The sequence below is a fragment of the Pipistrellus kuhlii genome, unplaced genomic scaffold (assembly GCF_014108245.1).
Source record: "Pipistrellus kuhlii isolate mPipKuh1 unplaced genomic scaffold, mPipKuh1.p scaffold_m20_p_14, whole genome shotgun sequence".
In the NCBI taxonomy this organism is placed as follows: Eukaryota; Metazoa; Chordata; class Mammalia; order Chiroptera; family Vespertilionidae; genus Pipistrellus; species Pipistrellus kuhlii.
The window spans coordinates 31,404,846-31,419,759 of NW_023425449.1; the positions used below are offsets into that span (position 1 = coordinate 31,404,846).

Below are 14,914 nucleotides of genomic sequence, written 5' to 3' on the forward strand. Positions count from 1 at the left end.
GTCCAGACTGAGGCTCAGCGCCACCGGAGGCTTTGTTTCTTCACGCTAGGGTAATCCAGCATCAGAGTCAACATTCAGTCCTCTGCGCGCAATGTGCTCGCGACTCCGGGGGCCCTGCTTTTCAGGGGGAGACTTTGGGGGCCCTGCTTTTTTTTTTCTTTCTGTTGCTCGCTTGGGATTCTGCCTCACAGCCCCGTCTCCCCCGCCGGAGCCTGGGTCCCCAGGGTCTGGCTCAAAACTGGGGGTCAGCGCTGCCGGTTTGGGGGTTTAGCCCAGGCTGAGGGTTTTATTTCCTTCCTGCTAGGGAACGCCAGGCAGCACCCAGCCCTCTCCTCCTCTCCGGCTGTGACCTGAGCGCGCAGCATGTCTCTGTACCTTAGGCTTTTTTTTTTTCAGCTCCTCTGATTTTCCTTCTGGTTTTCTCTTTCCTTCTTGTTGTAGAATTTTCAGTCAGTCGACTACCTGTAGCTCTGGGCGATGTCCACTCTACATTTTAGTTGTATTCCATTGAAATTGTTGTGTGCTGTTGCAGTTAGGTGTCTACCTGAGCAGCCATCTTGGATCCTCTCTTCCCCCACACACTTTCCCTTTGCCTTTTCATATAAATTTTAGAATAATCTTATATCTACAAAAAGTCTTGCTGGAATAAATTGTTATATTTGTGTATCAATTTGAGGAGAATTGACATTTTTTATATGTTAAGTTCCCCCCATCTATGAAGAGGGTGGGCCTCTCCATTTATTAAGATTTTTATTTCTTTTACTAGTGTTTTCTAGTTTTTAGCATAAAACTTTGGTACATGTTTTATTAGGTTTACTCCTAAGTATTTTACTTTTATAAATAGTACTGTATTTTAAAATATATCTTTTTTTATTTATTTGAGAGAGTAAGGGAGGGGGTAAGAGGGATATAAACATCAAAGATGAGAATCATTGATAGATTGGCTGCCTCCTACATGCCCCTCACTGGGAATTGAGCCTACAACCTGGGTATGTGCCCTGACCAGGAATTGAATTATGACCACCTGGTTCATAGGTTGATGCTCAACCACTGAACCACACCAGCCAGGCGATATTACATTTTTTAATTTTAGTGTCCATGTGTTTGTTGCTAATATATAGAAATACAATTTATTTTTGTATGTTTATCTTGTATCCTTTGATTCTGATGATTTCACTTATTAGTTCTATAAATTTTTCTGCAGATTCCTTGGGATTTTCGATGCAGACAGTCATGTTATCTACAAATAGGATAATTTTATTTATTCCTTTATACTCTGTCTTTATTTCCTTTCCTTGCCTGTACTGACTAGGACTTTCAGCACTATGTTAATTAAGTATGGTAAGAGTGGACATCCTTATTTTGTTCCTGATTTTATCAAGAAGTATTTAGTTATTCACCATTAAGTATAAATGTTTGCTGCAGGATTTTTGTAGAAGTTCTTTATAAAGTGAAAGAAGTTCCCCTCTATTCCTATTTTTTTATTTTTTATAATGAATGTATGTTGAATTTTGTTAAAGCTTTTTCTGCCTCATTTGATAAGATTAGGTAAGAAGATTATTATGTTAGATTACATTGATTAACTTTGAAATATCCAACCAGGATCACACTCCTGAAATAAACTCCACTGGCCATGGTGCATAATTATTTTTATAGATTCCGTTTGCTAATAATTAGTTAAGGATTTCTGAATCTATTTTCATGACATATACTATTCTCTAGTTTTCTTTCTTTCCCCCCTACAGTCTCTGTCTGATTTTGGTATTGGAGCAATTACTAGCTTTTTTGTAAATTGAAAGTGACCTTTACTCTATTTTATAAAAGAAATTATGGAGAATTGGTGTTAAATTTCTTTGAACATTTGGTTGAATTATTCAGTGAAACAATATGGGACCAAAGGTTTATTTTAACTTTAAAATAACGAATTTAATATCTTTAACAGTGATAGGGATATTCAAATGATTTGTTTATAATGAGTTGCAGTTTTTCAACTTATTGATTCAATTTATGTAAGTTGTCAAATTTATATATGCAGAATTCTTCATATTGTCCAATTATTCTTTTGACATCAGCAGGGTCTGCAGTGATATTCCATTTCATTTCTAATATTGGCAATTTGTATCTTATTTTTTTCATTTTAACTTATTAAGAAGTATTACACATTTATATTCATCCCCCATCTTTTGTCTTTGTCTTCCTTGCTGGAGTTTTATTAATTTCATTAACATGTTCAAGAAACAATTCTTTGTTTCACTGATTTTTTTCTGATTTTGTTTTCAATTTCATTGATTTCTTTTATCAATATTTTACTTCTGTTTGCTTTGGTTTTATTTTCTAAGTTTTTCCTAGTTCCTTGAGGTGAGAGCTTAGATTATTATTTTTAGATTTCCCTTTCCCTTTTCTAACATATGCATTAAATGCTATGATTTTTTTCTCTTAGCATTGCTTTAACTGTGTCCCAGAAATATTGATATATTTTAATTTTCCTTCAGTTTAATATATTCAAATTTTTTGAGATTTTATCTTTGACCCAGAGATAATTTTAAAGCATGTTAATTTACAAGTGTTAGGAGGTTTCCTGTGATCTTTCTGCTATATATATCTAGATTGATTTCATTTTGGACAGAGAACACAGCCTGTATAACTTTAATTCTTTTAAATTTGTGAAGGTCCTGTTTTTTGGCCCAGGATATGGTATATCATGATATATGTTCCATAGATGCTTAAAAAGAATGTGTATACTGCTGTTGTGGGATGGAGTGATCTATAAATGTTGTTTAGATTCTGTTGGTGGTGTTGTTGAGTTCTTTCATATCCTCGCTGATTTTTTGTTGTTTAAATATGGTTTATTGATTTTTAGAGATGAAGGAAAGGAGAGGGATAGAGAGATAGAAGCAGCCATCAGCTGCCTCCCACATGCCATTTACTGAGTGCTCTGGTCGGGAGTTGAACCGGTGACCTGTTTCATGGATCAGTGTTCAACCACTGAGCAACACCGGTTGGGCCTGATTTCCTTTCTAATGATTCTCTTGCTGTTGATTATTTAAAAATACCAAATTGCAGAAATTACCACTTAAACATTGATTTTATTAAGTGCTTATTATATGCCAAGCACTTTTTTACACCTTTTACATGCATTATATCGTTTAATCTTCCCAGTAACCCAGTGTGTCACGTATTATTAAGGCTCAGAGAGGTTAAGTGACTTGCCCACCAAGATCACACAGCTGGTAAATGGCAGAGCTGGCATTCCAACCCAGGGCTGCCTGACAGGCTGAACGTGTGCTGGTGTCCTCACTTTATACATTTTCTTCCAGTTCATACCTGAATAAGGATGTCAACATTACCGTGGTGGCTGCGGGGAAAGTGCCACAAGGGATGGTAGGCAGCCGCTTAGCTGGTCTCCAGTGATTCCACACTCTTGGTCCTTAAGCTCTTGTGTAATGTCCTCCCCTTGAATACAGCCTGAACCTAGTGATTCACTTCTAATGGACAGAACGCGCAAAAGTGATGGGATGTCACTTTTGAGATTAGGTTACCAAGAGACTCTGGTTTCCAGCTTGGGCCTGCTCTCTCCCTCTTCTGCTCTGAGGGAAGACAGGTGCTGTGTTGTGAGCTGCTCTGTGGAGAAGCCCACATGTCTCTGGCTTACAGCCAGGAAGGACCTGGGGCTGCCAGCAGCCACGTGAGTGAGCTCAGAAGCAGATCCTCCCCCACACAAGCCTCTGATGAATGAGGCCCTGCAGCCCTGTGAGGGATCCCGAGCAAGCAGCAGTTGGCTAGCCTGGGCCTGGATTGCTGACCCACAGAAACTATCTGTTTTAAGCTGTTGAGTTTGGGTTAAAGCATTCAAGACAGAGAGAAAGCAAAGGCAGGAAGCCAATCTTTTGGCTTCTGACAGTACCCTCTTCTCTTGGGGTTGGGACTCCAGGGAAATCAAGACATGATAGAGACCGACGAGAAAAAATATAAGGAAAGAGGACCTCTGTCCTGTTTACGCCGTGTCTGAAAGGGCACACTGTCACGTGTTCCTGCATGAGAAGTGGGGACAATCAGAAGAGTGGCATGTGTCAGCCAAGAGGAAGGATGGACATAGCATCTTACAGTCTCCTGGGAGGCAGGGAGAGAGCCCAGAGCTTCCCTGGTGTCCCCCGAGGGGGCATGAAAATTAGATGAGTTGAGAGCCTGGGAGCTGGTCACGGGACTTCTGAGGTGAAGGGGAGGTAATTTGTGGAAGGGATGCTGCTTGGTGCCCCTCTTGGACCAGCCACCCCTTACTTCTTTGGGAGGCTGAGGATTTAACAAAGGACTGAGTGTGTGAGAGATGATGTCCCAATGCTAGGCAGATTTAAGGTTATTTAAATATTTAAAGTCCCTATTTCCTCTGATCCAACATTAGTGTAAATGGGGGCTCTCATTTAAACTTAATGAGAATATTTTTATAAGCCTGTAATGTTGACCCACTTTTGACACTGCTGCCATGTGGCTGTCACACTTTGGCAGCCCCAATGCTTCCACCAGGCTGCTGGGACGAGTGACCCCATAGTTTTCTCCCCCAGCCCCATTTCTGTTTGCTCTCCTGACTCATGGGAAATGTAAGTGATAAAGTGGAGGGGCAAGCAACAGCCATAAACAGGAGGGTGGGGGAGGTGTGGAAAGAGTAGCTGAGGCAGAAAAATGGCCACCCGTACCTGTGGGCTTGACGGTGGCCTGGTGAAGGGAAGCCTTTCTTTAGTTATCTTTGCTGAAATGGCCCATCACTTTCATTGATTCTTCTTGCTTTTGCTTCACTATTAACTATTTTCAATGGGCAGTCACTATATGTGCCTCTTTTTCTATGGTTACACTGTGTCTTCCTCTTCTTTGGACATTTAGCTTGAGTTATAGAGCTGCTATATATGACTTCACAGATTGTGCCTTGCAAAAACCCAGGTGGTGTCATTCATATTACATGAGGTGATTTGACAAGTCCTCTCTCAGAAATCTTTCCACTTCATTACCACTGGATTCTCATGATTCCCATTCATTAACAAATGTTTGGAAAATCTATTAAGTGCCAGGTGTTGCTCTGGGTGCTGGGGTTTTGGCACTGAACAAGATAAAGGCTCTACCCTTGGTACAAAAAGGGATGATAACACCATGAACTTATAAAATAAGGTTAGGTGTTCTAAGGAAGAGGCCACACATGTGAGATAAATTTCTTATGTCCTTCAATCTTACACAGGACAGTGGTCTATAAGTAGTAGGTATTCAGTACTTAACTAATTTCTTCTCTTTTTGAAACTTGAGAAAGAAGACCATATGTTTATATATATAATGGGTATTTAATACAAGGTAATAGTTAATTTCTTATTTGATTTCACATTTGTCCTATTACATAATATTTATAAAATTAAGGATACTTTTGTGGGTTTGGCAGAGGCAGATTTTACAAATTCAGTACATTGTTGACATTTTCCAGGGCTAGGAGAATCCTCAAAATCCCACACCTCACACGTGAGCATATAATTTCCCTATAAGACTGAAATTTTAAAATATCTTTGGTATCCTTAATGATCCTCTGTAAGTACAGGGCTAGAAATATTTGTAGGGTTACTTTTTGGCTTAGAACCTTCATTTCCTTAGACTTTTTTCATTTTCAGCACCAGTACTACTTAAAAAAAATAAGAAGTCAAGATTAAAAAACAACTACCAAGAAAGTCATTACATTCTTGATGAGGACAGAAAAATATTCAAACATGTTAAGATGTTGTTTCATGAAGTTGGCCCATTCTGGGATAGAGACCCACTGGATATACTAACGTACAGAAGCCTTTGGAAAATGAGAAATCACTATGAGTCATTAACAATTAGAGTCGATGAAAAAATACTGATACTGGGAATGTTAAATTCACAGAGATGTGAAAGGTCTTTGGTATTTAAATTACAGATCCATGGCAGGAGGGAAAAATGCAATCACTTGCTCATCTCTTTATTGTTATAGCATATGTGAGATCATTTTGACAGAGAAGACAGATGATGTTGAATATTATATGAGAAACCTCTCTGGAATGCCATAAATTTGATTTTTAGCCTTTTGCCATATATCAGCTACTATGGTTGGTTTCTAATTTGTTACAGATTCATAAATGCTCTGAATCTCAGGTTCCTTCTCTTTCACGAGGGTCGGTAATTCCAACCTCTAAAGGCAGAGGTGAGGATAAGCTGAGCCAGGGCTATGAGAGGTCTTCAGAAACATGAAAGTGATTCAAAATCAAGGCGCTATCATTCAAGCAGGTATCACTGGCTTCACATTCCCAGTTTTGTTCCTTGAACAGAATAAAAACACGTGGGAACCACCAACTAGCTGAAATGGACATTGTGGAAAGGGTTTAACTTACTTCTTTTACAAACCACTGACAAAAGGCAGGACCAATCCATTCTCTTGCATGAATACCACAGTCTATCCAGACAGCTCGTTTGTAAGCTCGGGATCGCCTGCCCAGCTGAAAACAAGAGTATTCACAGTAACCAATGCAGACTTTTATTTTTGGATTTACTGACCAGCATAATTTAATAAGGTTTCATTTGATAACACATAAAAAAAGAGAAAACGATTTCCTATTTCAGAAGTCCAGATTTGCTTACGCAGAAACAAATTTATTGCCCTCATTACAAGTCAAAGAACTGGAAAATACACAAGGAAAACAGCCTGGAAAATACACAAGGAAAACAGCAATCTCTTAAGGAGATTTGCTTGTCTATTTTAATAGAATATGTGACTGTTAACTAAAAAGCCAAATTTTTCACCTCATCTCCATCAAAGAAATCAAATATTCCCAGAGAATCTTTTGTAAAGCTATGTTTTATAGGTGGACAAAGTCAATTTTATTTAAGCGCAAAATGGGAAAACACAAAACAACTTGAATTATAGAATCAAGTGACATTTTTCTTTATAATCCTATTATTAATATTACCTTATAATGGTTTCTAACCCAGTAATCAATAGGTGGCTCTTGACTTTATTGGGGATCTAGTTTTCATTTATTCATTAGTTCACTCAGAAAATCCTTTTCAGTGTCAGACACTGTACTCAGACACTACTCAGCACCAGAGATTCAAAGATGAAAGACAGGATTTATATGCTTGTGGGGTGGGCAGACGTACGAGCAATTAATCTGTACGATGTGAAAATGTGTAAGTTAATTTGGGAACATGTCTAATTTTTCCTGAGAAAGAAAAGAAGGTTTCTCAAGGGAGGAGCATTCTTGAGCACTTGAGTACTTGATGAAGACTAGAAGTTTTGCCTGGCAGACAAGTAGGAAGAGGCATCACAAGCTTGGAAGAATACCTAAGCACACCATGTTTAAGGAACTGCTTCCTGGGTAGAAGGAAGGAGTGGCAGGTGGAGCTGGCTCATCCTGAAGGGGACAAGTATGTTTGGAGTCGGGGAGAGGGCGTGAGAGCCCACACTGAAGCAGTGTGGAGGTGGGGTAGAGGATGAGAGGGTAGAGGCTGGTTTCCAAAAGAAGTTCAGTGCTGAGGCCATTATTGGGATAGTCCAGGGGGAACAGGTCCAGCAATAAGCGAGGACAAGAGAAGAGGGTGGTGCAGCTCCAAAAGATAGAAGGAAAAATGAATGTTCTTGGTGGTAAAAATCAAGGAGAGATACTTAGGCTGATGCTCACATTGTTAGACTGGGCGCAGCGTGGTGCCATTCTGAGGGGAGGTGCTTTTGAGACGACTGAGAGGAGAAGGTAAAGCAGGTAGTGATGTATGCACTTTAAAGCTCCAGACAGTGGACTCCACTGAATTAGCAGAGTCTAGAATGACTGTGGAAACCATGGGGTGGATATGCCCATCTAGAGATTGTAAAATGAGAACACATCTGAGGATAGAATCCTGAGACTGCCGGAATGAGGAACCCGAGAGAATGAAAGGAAGTGATAGGAATGAGGAACCCGAGAGAATGGTCAAAAAGATGGGAGGAAAACCTCCTGGTCATCATTGACCATGGCAAGTGAAGATTTAGAGCACATGTGTCAAACACAAGGCCCGCGGGCCAAATCCGTCCCGCCAGGCCTTACAATGTGGCCCGCACCGCGCTGTCATCATTGCATTCCGCTGCGTTTCCATCACAATGACAGTTTATGACTGTTCAGTAAACCATTCGGCCCGCACTTTAGGCTGGATTTTAGATTTTGGCCCCTTCTCTGATTGAGTTCAACACCCCTAATTTAGAGGAATGGAGGGGGCACAAAGGCCAGTGAGTCAAGGTCTCAGTAGAAGGTGATAAAGTAGAGAGTGATGTTTTGTTATAAATCTTTTTGAGTGTTTGGGTGAGAAGAGGTAGAGAACTGTAGAAGAGAATGTAAGGTGAAGGGCTGGGAATGAGGCATAACTTTTATGTTGCACCAACTCACAAATCATTTTGAAGGTCATTATTTTTTAGGTGCTTTAATATGTTAGTATTCTCTGGAATACTCAATGGAAAAAATTCAATATGGCTTGAAAAGAGAAAATGTTAAATATTAGACACTATGACAGACCATTTCACTTCTTTTTCCTATAGGTCAAAGTTAGAACAAATGCCGAGTAAATATTTTAGTTAATAATTTCCTGTTTTTACATTATAATTTCCTACTTTTACCTTTAAAACAAGGAGAGATCTTCCCTCATATGATTTTCCAATAGAGAACATGTGAATGAGGCCTGAATGAGTATTATTCAGATGATGCATCCAATTTTGTATCTAAAAGCAAATAGATAAAGACCATGTCAGACTCCTGTAATTACAGAGCTTTTAGAGAAGAGAAGGTAATGAGACAACAATAGGTCCCAGAACCCAAAGAACACACACGGAATATAAAATTGAACAAAAGGCATAATTTCTATTTTAAATTTCTTCAGGATATTTAAAGTTACCTTTTATTTTCTGCCTTTACAAATAATAGCTTCATGTCTGTATATTGCTCCCTCTTTAAAGCATACCTTCTACTACCATTTATCATTAATATCTTGATGGCAGAGTTTTTTTGGGGAAAAAAATCAATGTATTCTGGTTCCTTCTGAAAATAAAAATTTATTTTCACTTCCTCCAAACTATTTAAGAGTAAAAAAAGAAAATTGGTTTCAAGAAAATCATCCAGACAGCTTGAAAGTGTTCACTGAAGTGCAATATATTATAATTTGCTACTGAACAGAAGATGCTGAGAAAAAGACATTTTTTTTTCATTTAAAGGTATTCTATCAAGCCACATATTGGAGAGCATAATCTGAATGAATTCCCCAGTTATAGTGATGCATTTGCATCAATCCTTTCACATACACTTAACCTGTCGTCAGAAGGTACACTGGAGATGGATGAATAAGGCACTTAGAAAGGTGGGTGACAAATCTCCATGAGGAGTATGGAAGTCACACAAAAATGTCACACCATTCCATGATGTAAAAGAAAATCTATGCTGAAAAAATATATTTTGGAAGGTACACTTTTTTTCTTAGTCTAATGAGTCTATGTATGTATGTTTGTATACATACATATCTATATAAATATATTTAAAATTTTTTAACTTTTTCTAGTTCATGTTAATAGCAAATCCATGTGCCAACTTATCTAAAGCCTTTTCTTATTGTAACATAAAACATATAGAAATACTCTTGAAAGCTATGTCATTCTCAAGAGAACCAAAAATTCTCTTAAGAATATGTAGCAGGATCTCACGAATTCTATGCCTAGCATTCTTTTGCTCAATTCAGAAAAATATGGAAAAATACATAGGTGCATTCATTTATTCATTCTGTCTTCAACTACCTGTTTGGAGGTCTGTTTGCTTGCCACTAGGGATATAGTGGTGAACAAGAAATGTCCTGCCCACCTGGAACTTGCAGCTTATTAGAGAGAAAGTCATTGATAAAATAATCCTACATCCCTGTGCTATGGCACATGCAGTATGCTGGGGCTTGGAGGGGGGAGTGGAGTTCTGATTCCGTCTGGGAGAGTAGAAACAGCTGTCTTCCTGCCCAAGCTGAGATTTGTTATCCAGGTGAACAGGTGAGGATATTGTAGTGGGAATGAGGTAGCCATGTTTTCCAGGTAAATATCAGCACAGGAATAAGCCCTGAGGTGCCACAGATGAAGGTTGGCCTTTGGGAGGTCACAGATTTGCAGAGGGTGTGGGGTAAGAAGCAAAATTCACTCTTATCCCTCAACCAAGTCATTGCTCTCAAACTTGAGTTTACTTTAACTTCCATCAATAAGTGCATCTGACTTGTAAGTTATATTAACATTACTTTATAACCACAGTTATAACAACATTACTTCACTTTTCCAATGCATTTCCCATGTCCTATGTAGGGATGGGTGGAGCAAAAATGAATTAAAATTATGTTGCTACTTCTTATATAGCAGTTTGTTAAAGGCTTAGTGGAAGACTGAGGTGCCTAGGCAATACAAAGAGCTATACATACTCTTCATATAGCCCCTGTCTCTTAGTGCTTCCTTCCCAATCCTTAGAACTGATACAAATTTTCAAAAAAGCAAGGAAAGCCCCTTTGATTACATACTTCTTCTAAGGAGTGATAAACTTCATAATTATATTCAGAGAGGGATCTTCGATTTCTCTGGGCTTGCGAACTGCTTCCTTCTTCCAGTGCTTTCTGAAGATCTTCTATGAGGATCCTGGATTTGTAATAATAGACATGATGAAAATTAAATGGAGATAATATAAAAATCAGGCAATATAGAAAGAAAATCATGCATCTATGAAGTGAGGGAAGCAAATACGGATATTTCCAAGAATGCCAAATTTTGGGAAATGTTATTTTTTCAGGAAATAAAAGCTGTTAAATAAATGGTGTCATAAATATAAAATTGTAAGCATATGTTCCCTAATAATAATAGTAATAATGACTACCATTGATTGAGTAGTTATACAAACAATGACTGTGTGAGTAAATACAATCATACTGCTATTTTCAATAACTTAGCCTGCACCTTAATACAGGCCCAAAGAGACCAACCTGAAAATGAAAATAATTGTGATGTGGAAGGTCTAGCTAGTCCATTTTCCTCATCAAGTAGCTAATTGGAAACAAATGGATTGATGAGAAGGCCAGGAAATGGAGACCAGAAGTGGTTTTTGTAACTCTTGTATTTTCTTAGTTCTTTACAGCTCATTATTATTCCTACCAATTGTATGCACTCTGATGAAGAACTTTCCAAATGATGTCATCACTTAGTACAAAACCACCTCCTCCAAGCTTCTAGGGTGGAAGAGGGAACTCCAAATTTGAAGTTCCATGACCAATTTTTATAGGTATTTAATTTACAAAATGAATGACAGGTTTTTGTTTTTTTTTAATGGCAAAATAAGTCATCTTATTTGTCATGTCATTAAGAAGAATTGATCACCTAGGGCCGTGGATGGCAAACTGCGGCTCACGAGCCACATGCGGCTCTTTAGCCCCTTAAGTGCGGCTCTTCCACAAAATACCACGGCCTGGGCGAGTCTATTCTGAAGAAGTGGCGTTAGAAGAAGTTGTTTAAAAATGTGGCTCTCAAAAGAAATTTCAATTGTTGTACTGTTGATATTTGGCTCTGTTGATTAATGAGTTTGCTGACCTCTGACCTAGGGGCCAGACACATGGGGTCACATTATCTCTGCTTTAAAGACGACTATAGCTGTACATTATGTATAGTTGTACAGAGTAAATGATAATATTTTGAAAATACTCCAGGCTCCAATAATAAAAGTCAACTAAAATGATCTCTACCTACTGGCCCTGTAGAATTTAATAGACTCTTATGTGTTATTATCTTGAGACCAACAAAATGAATAATTCTAAATTATTATTCTCCATGAGGAGACAACTGGTTTAAAACACTCATTTTTAGACTCTATTCTCCATGACGTCCAGTGTGATATTTATTCTGTTTGCTCCGCATGACCTATATTTTATAGCAGGAAAGAGAGACTTGTTAAAATAACTGGTATATTATTTTCTACTGAATAATAATTAATAAAGCATGTGCGTTGTTACTGAGTGCCTATAGATATAATTACCAAGCTCTTTCCTGCTAGGCATTGAACTAAAATGTGTTCAATATGAACAATGGTTTTATGCTCAGCTGTGCCTCTACCCTGTTGTAGAAGCACAGATAAAATGTCTTACTGAAAAAGCAAATCAGTGCTTTAATAAGGCTGCAATTATTTTTCTGGCAGGGAATTATTTGTGTGGACCAGGGAGGGATGTCACTGTCATGTTGCATCCTTGGTCCAGCCTTCCACAGAGACGAGGGCCTTCACCACTAATCACAAGAGCCACAAGCCCATCCCAGGCCTTGCCAGACATCATTACAGATCTTTGTGCTTGTTTTGTCAAAACTTGCTAAAAAAATTGGGGATTGTCCTAGCCAGCTTGGCTCAGTGGATAGAATGTGAGCCTCTGGATTGTAGGGTCCCGGGTTTGACTCCTATCAAGGGCACGTACCTCGGTTGCAGGCTCCTCCACAGCCTGAGTCCTATTCAGGGCTTGTGCAGGAGGCAACCAATCGATGTGTTATCTCTCATATTGATATTTCTATCCTTTTTTCCACTCTCTCTCTCCAAAAATCAGTGGGAAAATATCCTCAAGTGAGGTTTTAAAAAGTTGGGGGTAGCTGAGGTTAGTTGACAATCATGCTTGTCAATCCCCAAATCTTAGGATTCCAAACAAAAGGCAAGGCACTCAGTCTAGTCATTCGTATTCTCTACTTTTCTCCTTATTTTACCTTCCAAGAACAGTCATCTCTGCTGCTCCATGTTCTCACCTCTTGTTTGCTTCTCTGTCTCTTGCTTCTGACCATCTAATTTCTCCACTAGAGTTACCAATGCAGTTTCTATTGTCAAATCCTGAGGAAACTGCTCAATCCTTTTCTTGCTGGTGTCACTGCAGTACTTGGTATCACTGATGTTCCCTCTCTCAAAAGTCTTTCATTTCTGCTTTGACTCCTGTGACTACCTTTTAATGACTCTATTCCTACTAATATAATTAGTCCTTAAAAAAACCCCTGAAAATATCCAAATCTGTTTGAATCTAGATGTCTGCTCATTCACCCAAGCTAGAAGACTTGGCATCATCTTTGACTTCTTTCTCTTGCTCCTACATCCAATCAAGTGAGGAGTCCAGGAGGTTTTGCCTCTGAACTATTTTATTGAATGCTCTCCTGACCCACTACTCTGGTCATGACTCAGGCCCTCACTACCTCTTACCTGGACCATGACTGCAGTCTCTATCCAGTTAACGTGTGTGTGGCTTCCTTGCTTGCATCCTCCACCTGTGCAGCACTGCCCTCAGGATAAGGGTGTACAACATTCTTCCCACAACCTGACCTCCTCTGACTCTCCACCATTTTTTTCCTACTCTTTGATTTGAACTTTGTACACTAATAACACTGAACTACCTCAGTTTCCTGCACACACACACACATACACACACACACACACTATGCTGCTGCTTCTCTTCCCTCTATTTGCAAGGTCCTGAGTCTCATCCTCTGCCTAACTGAACATCTCCTTTATAAAAGCTTCCCCTGTCCCTGCTTTCCTACTTACCTTCTAGGCATTGCTAGGCTTCTCTGCTTTCCCCCACAGGGGAAAAAAAACACAAACACCTTCTGTGTTTATATTAATTACTCGATGGTAGTGGTGAAATATGTTAATGTGGTTTCTCTCTTTACTGTTACATTAATAACCCCAAAGGTAAATATAATTGTTATATTCATGTTGGTTTTTCCAGTTGGATAAACAGTACCTGGAACAACATCATTGGCACTCAGTAAATAACCTAAATACAGCTATAATTCAGTTCAGCTTAGTACAAATGGGCTAAACAATGAAAAAAAAATGCTTACTTGTATGGGATGTTGGCTTCCTGTAAAAAGGCTAACAAGGCTCGGGATCCATTTAGGGGAATATGGACATCGGTCACTGTTCCCTCTGAGACATAGGAGATGCTGCTGGGCTGCCACAGGTCCACCTGTAGTGCAGGAACCAACCTATAATTCATATTCAGTGTAGGTGGGAAAGATCCATGCCACAGTGTCAAATATGTTATCTTGTTTGCATTCAGTAACATCAAACACATTTTGGAATTAGTCTCAGTGCTTGAATCATGAGGGTAAAACTCCTATTTGATTTTGAATTCTCTAATTTATATTGCATCCATATATAATTTGATCATAATTGATAAATCTAAAGACCAACCACATTAAAGCTACAAGGTAAAAATGAGATAAGTATGACTTGGATGCTGTTTAAAATTATTTCTTGCACACATATTTGAATAATACTGATAAAAATATTACCTTTTATCCTCTACACAAGCAAATTGTAGTAGTGTGACAACATTTGGTAACTTTACATAGAACACTCTCCAGGTTTGGTACCTCCTCTTCCCCCAGCACACGCCTTTCACCAAGAAAAACATGCCTTTCTCAGGGAGAACTTGTCAGCTAGGGTGGGTTTCCTTGTCATAGTTTTTAGAACACCTTGTGCTTTCATTGTATAACTTCTTCTTACCAGAATGTAACCTCCAGAGGGCAAAGGATTTGTCCATTTTGTTACCACCCCATCTCAAGTGCCTAGAATGGTGCTTTGTTCATATTGCAATTCAATTGTTATTGTTGAGTTTATGTAGACTTTGTTTAGTAATTCACTATGTGTTTACCACGTGTTCAGTGTTTTGCAGGAAGGTAAGAGCCATGTCTGCTGCTTGCTGTCATGCCCTAGAGTTTTGTCTAGTGCTCTGCACTGGTAGGAATTCCAAAGTCATTGAAAGAATGACTGTGTACTTGCAAATGATACCTCCAATAAGGGACTAATATCCAAAATATATAAAGAACTCACACAACTCAAAGCAAAAATTTCAGTTTAAAAATGGGCAGAGGCTGCCG

At 38.8% G+C, this 14,914-nt stretch overlaps 1 protein-coding gene across 1 annotated transcript in view; it reads right to left on the bottom strand.

Annotated features, from left to right (window-relative positions):
• Positions 1-14,914, bottom strand: part of CPA6 (carboxypeptidase A6) — a 203,338-nt gene that overhangs the window by 53,423 nt on the left and 135,001 nt on the right. Inside the window, exons 3-6 of the mRNA XM_036437096.2 lie at positions 13,874-13,998; positions 10,546-10,660; positions 8,630-8,731; positions 6,381-6,485 (exon numbers count right to left, since the gene is read on the bottom strand). Coding sequence (XP_036292989.1) covers positions 6,381-6,485; positions 8,630-8,731; positions 10,546-10,660; positions 13,874-13,998 — 447 coding nt within the window. The remainder of the gene's footprint in view (positions 1-6,380; positions 6,486-8,629; positions 8,732-10,545; positions 10,661-13,873; positions 13,999-14,914) is intronic.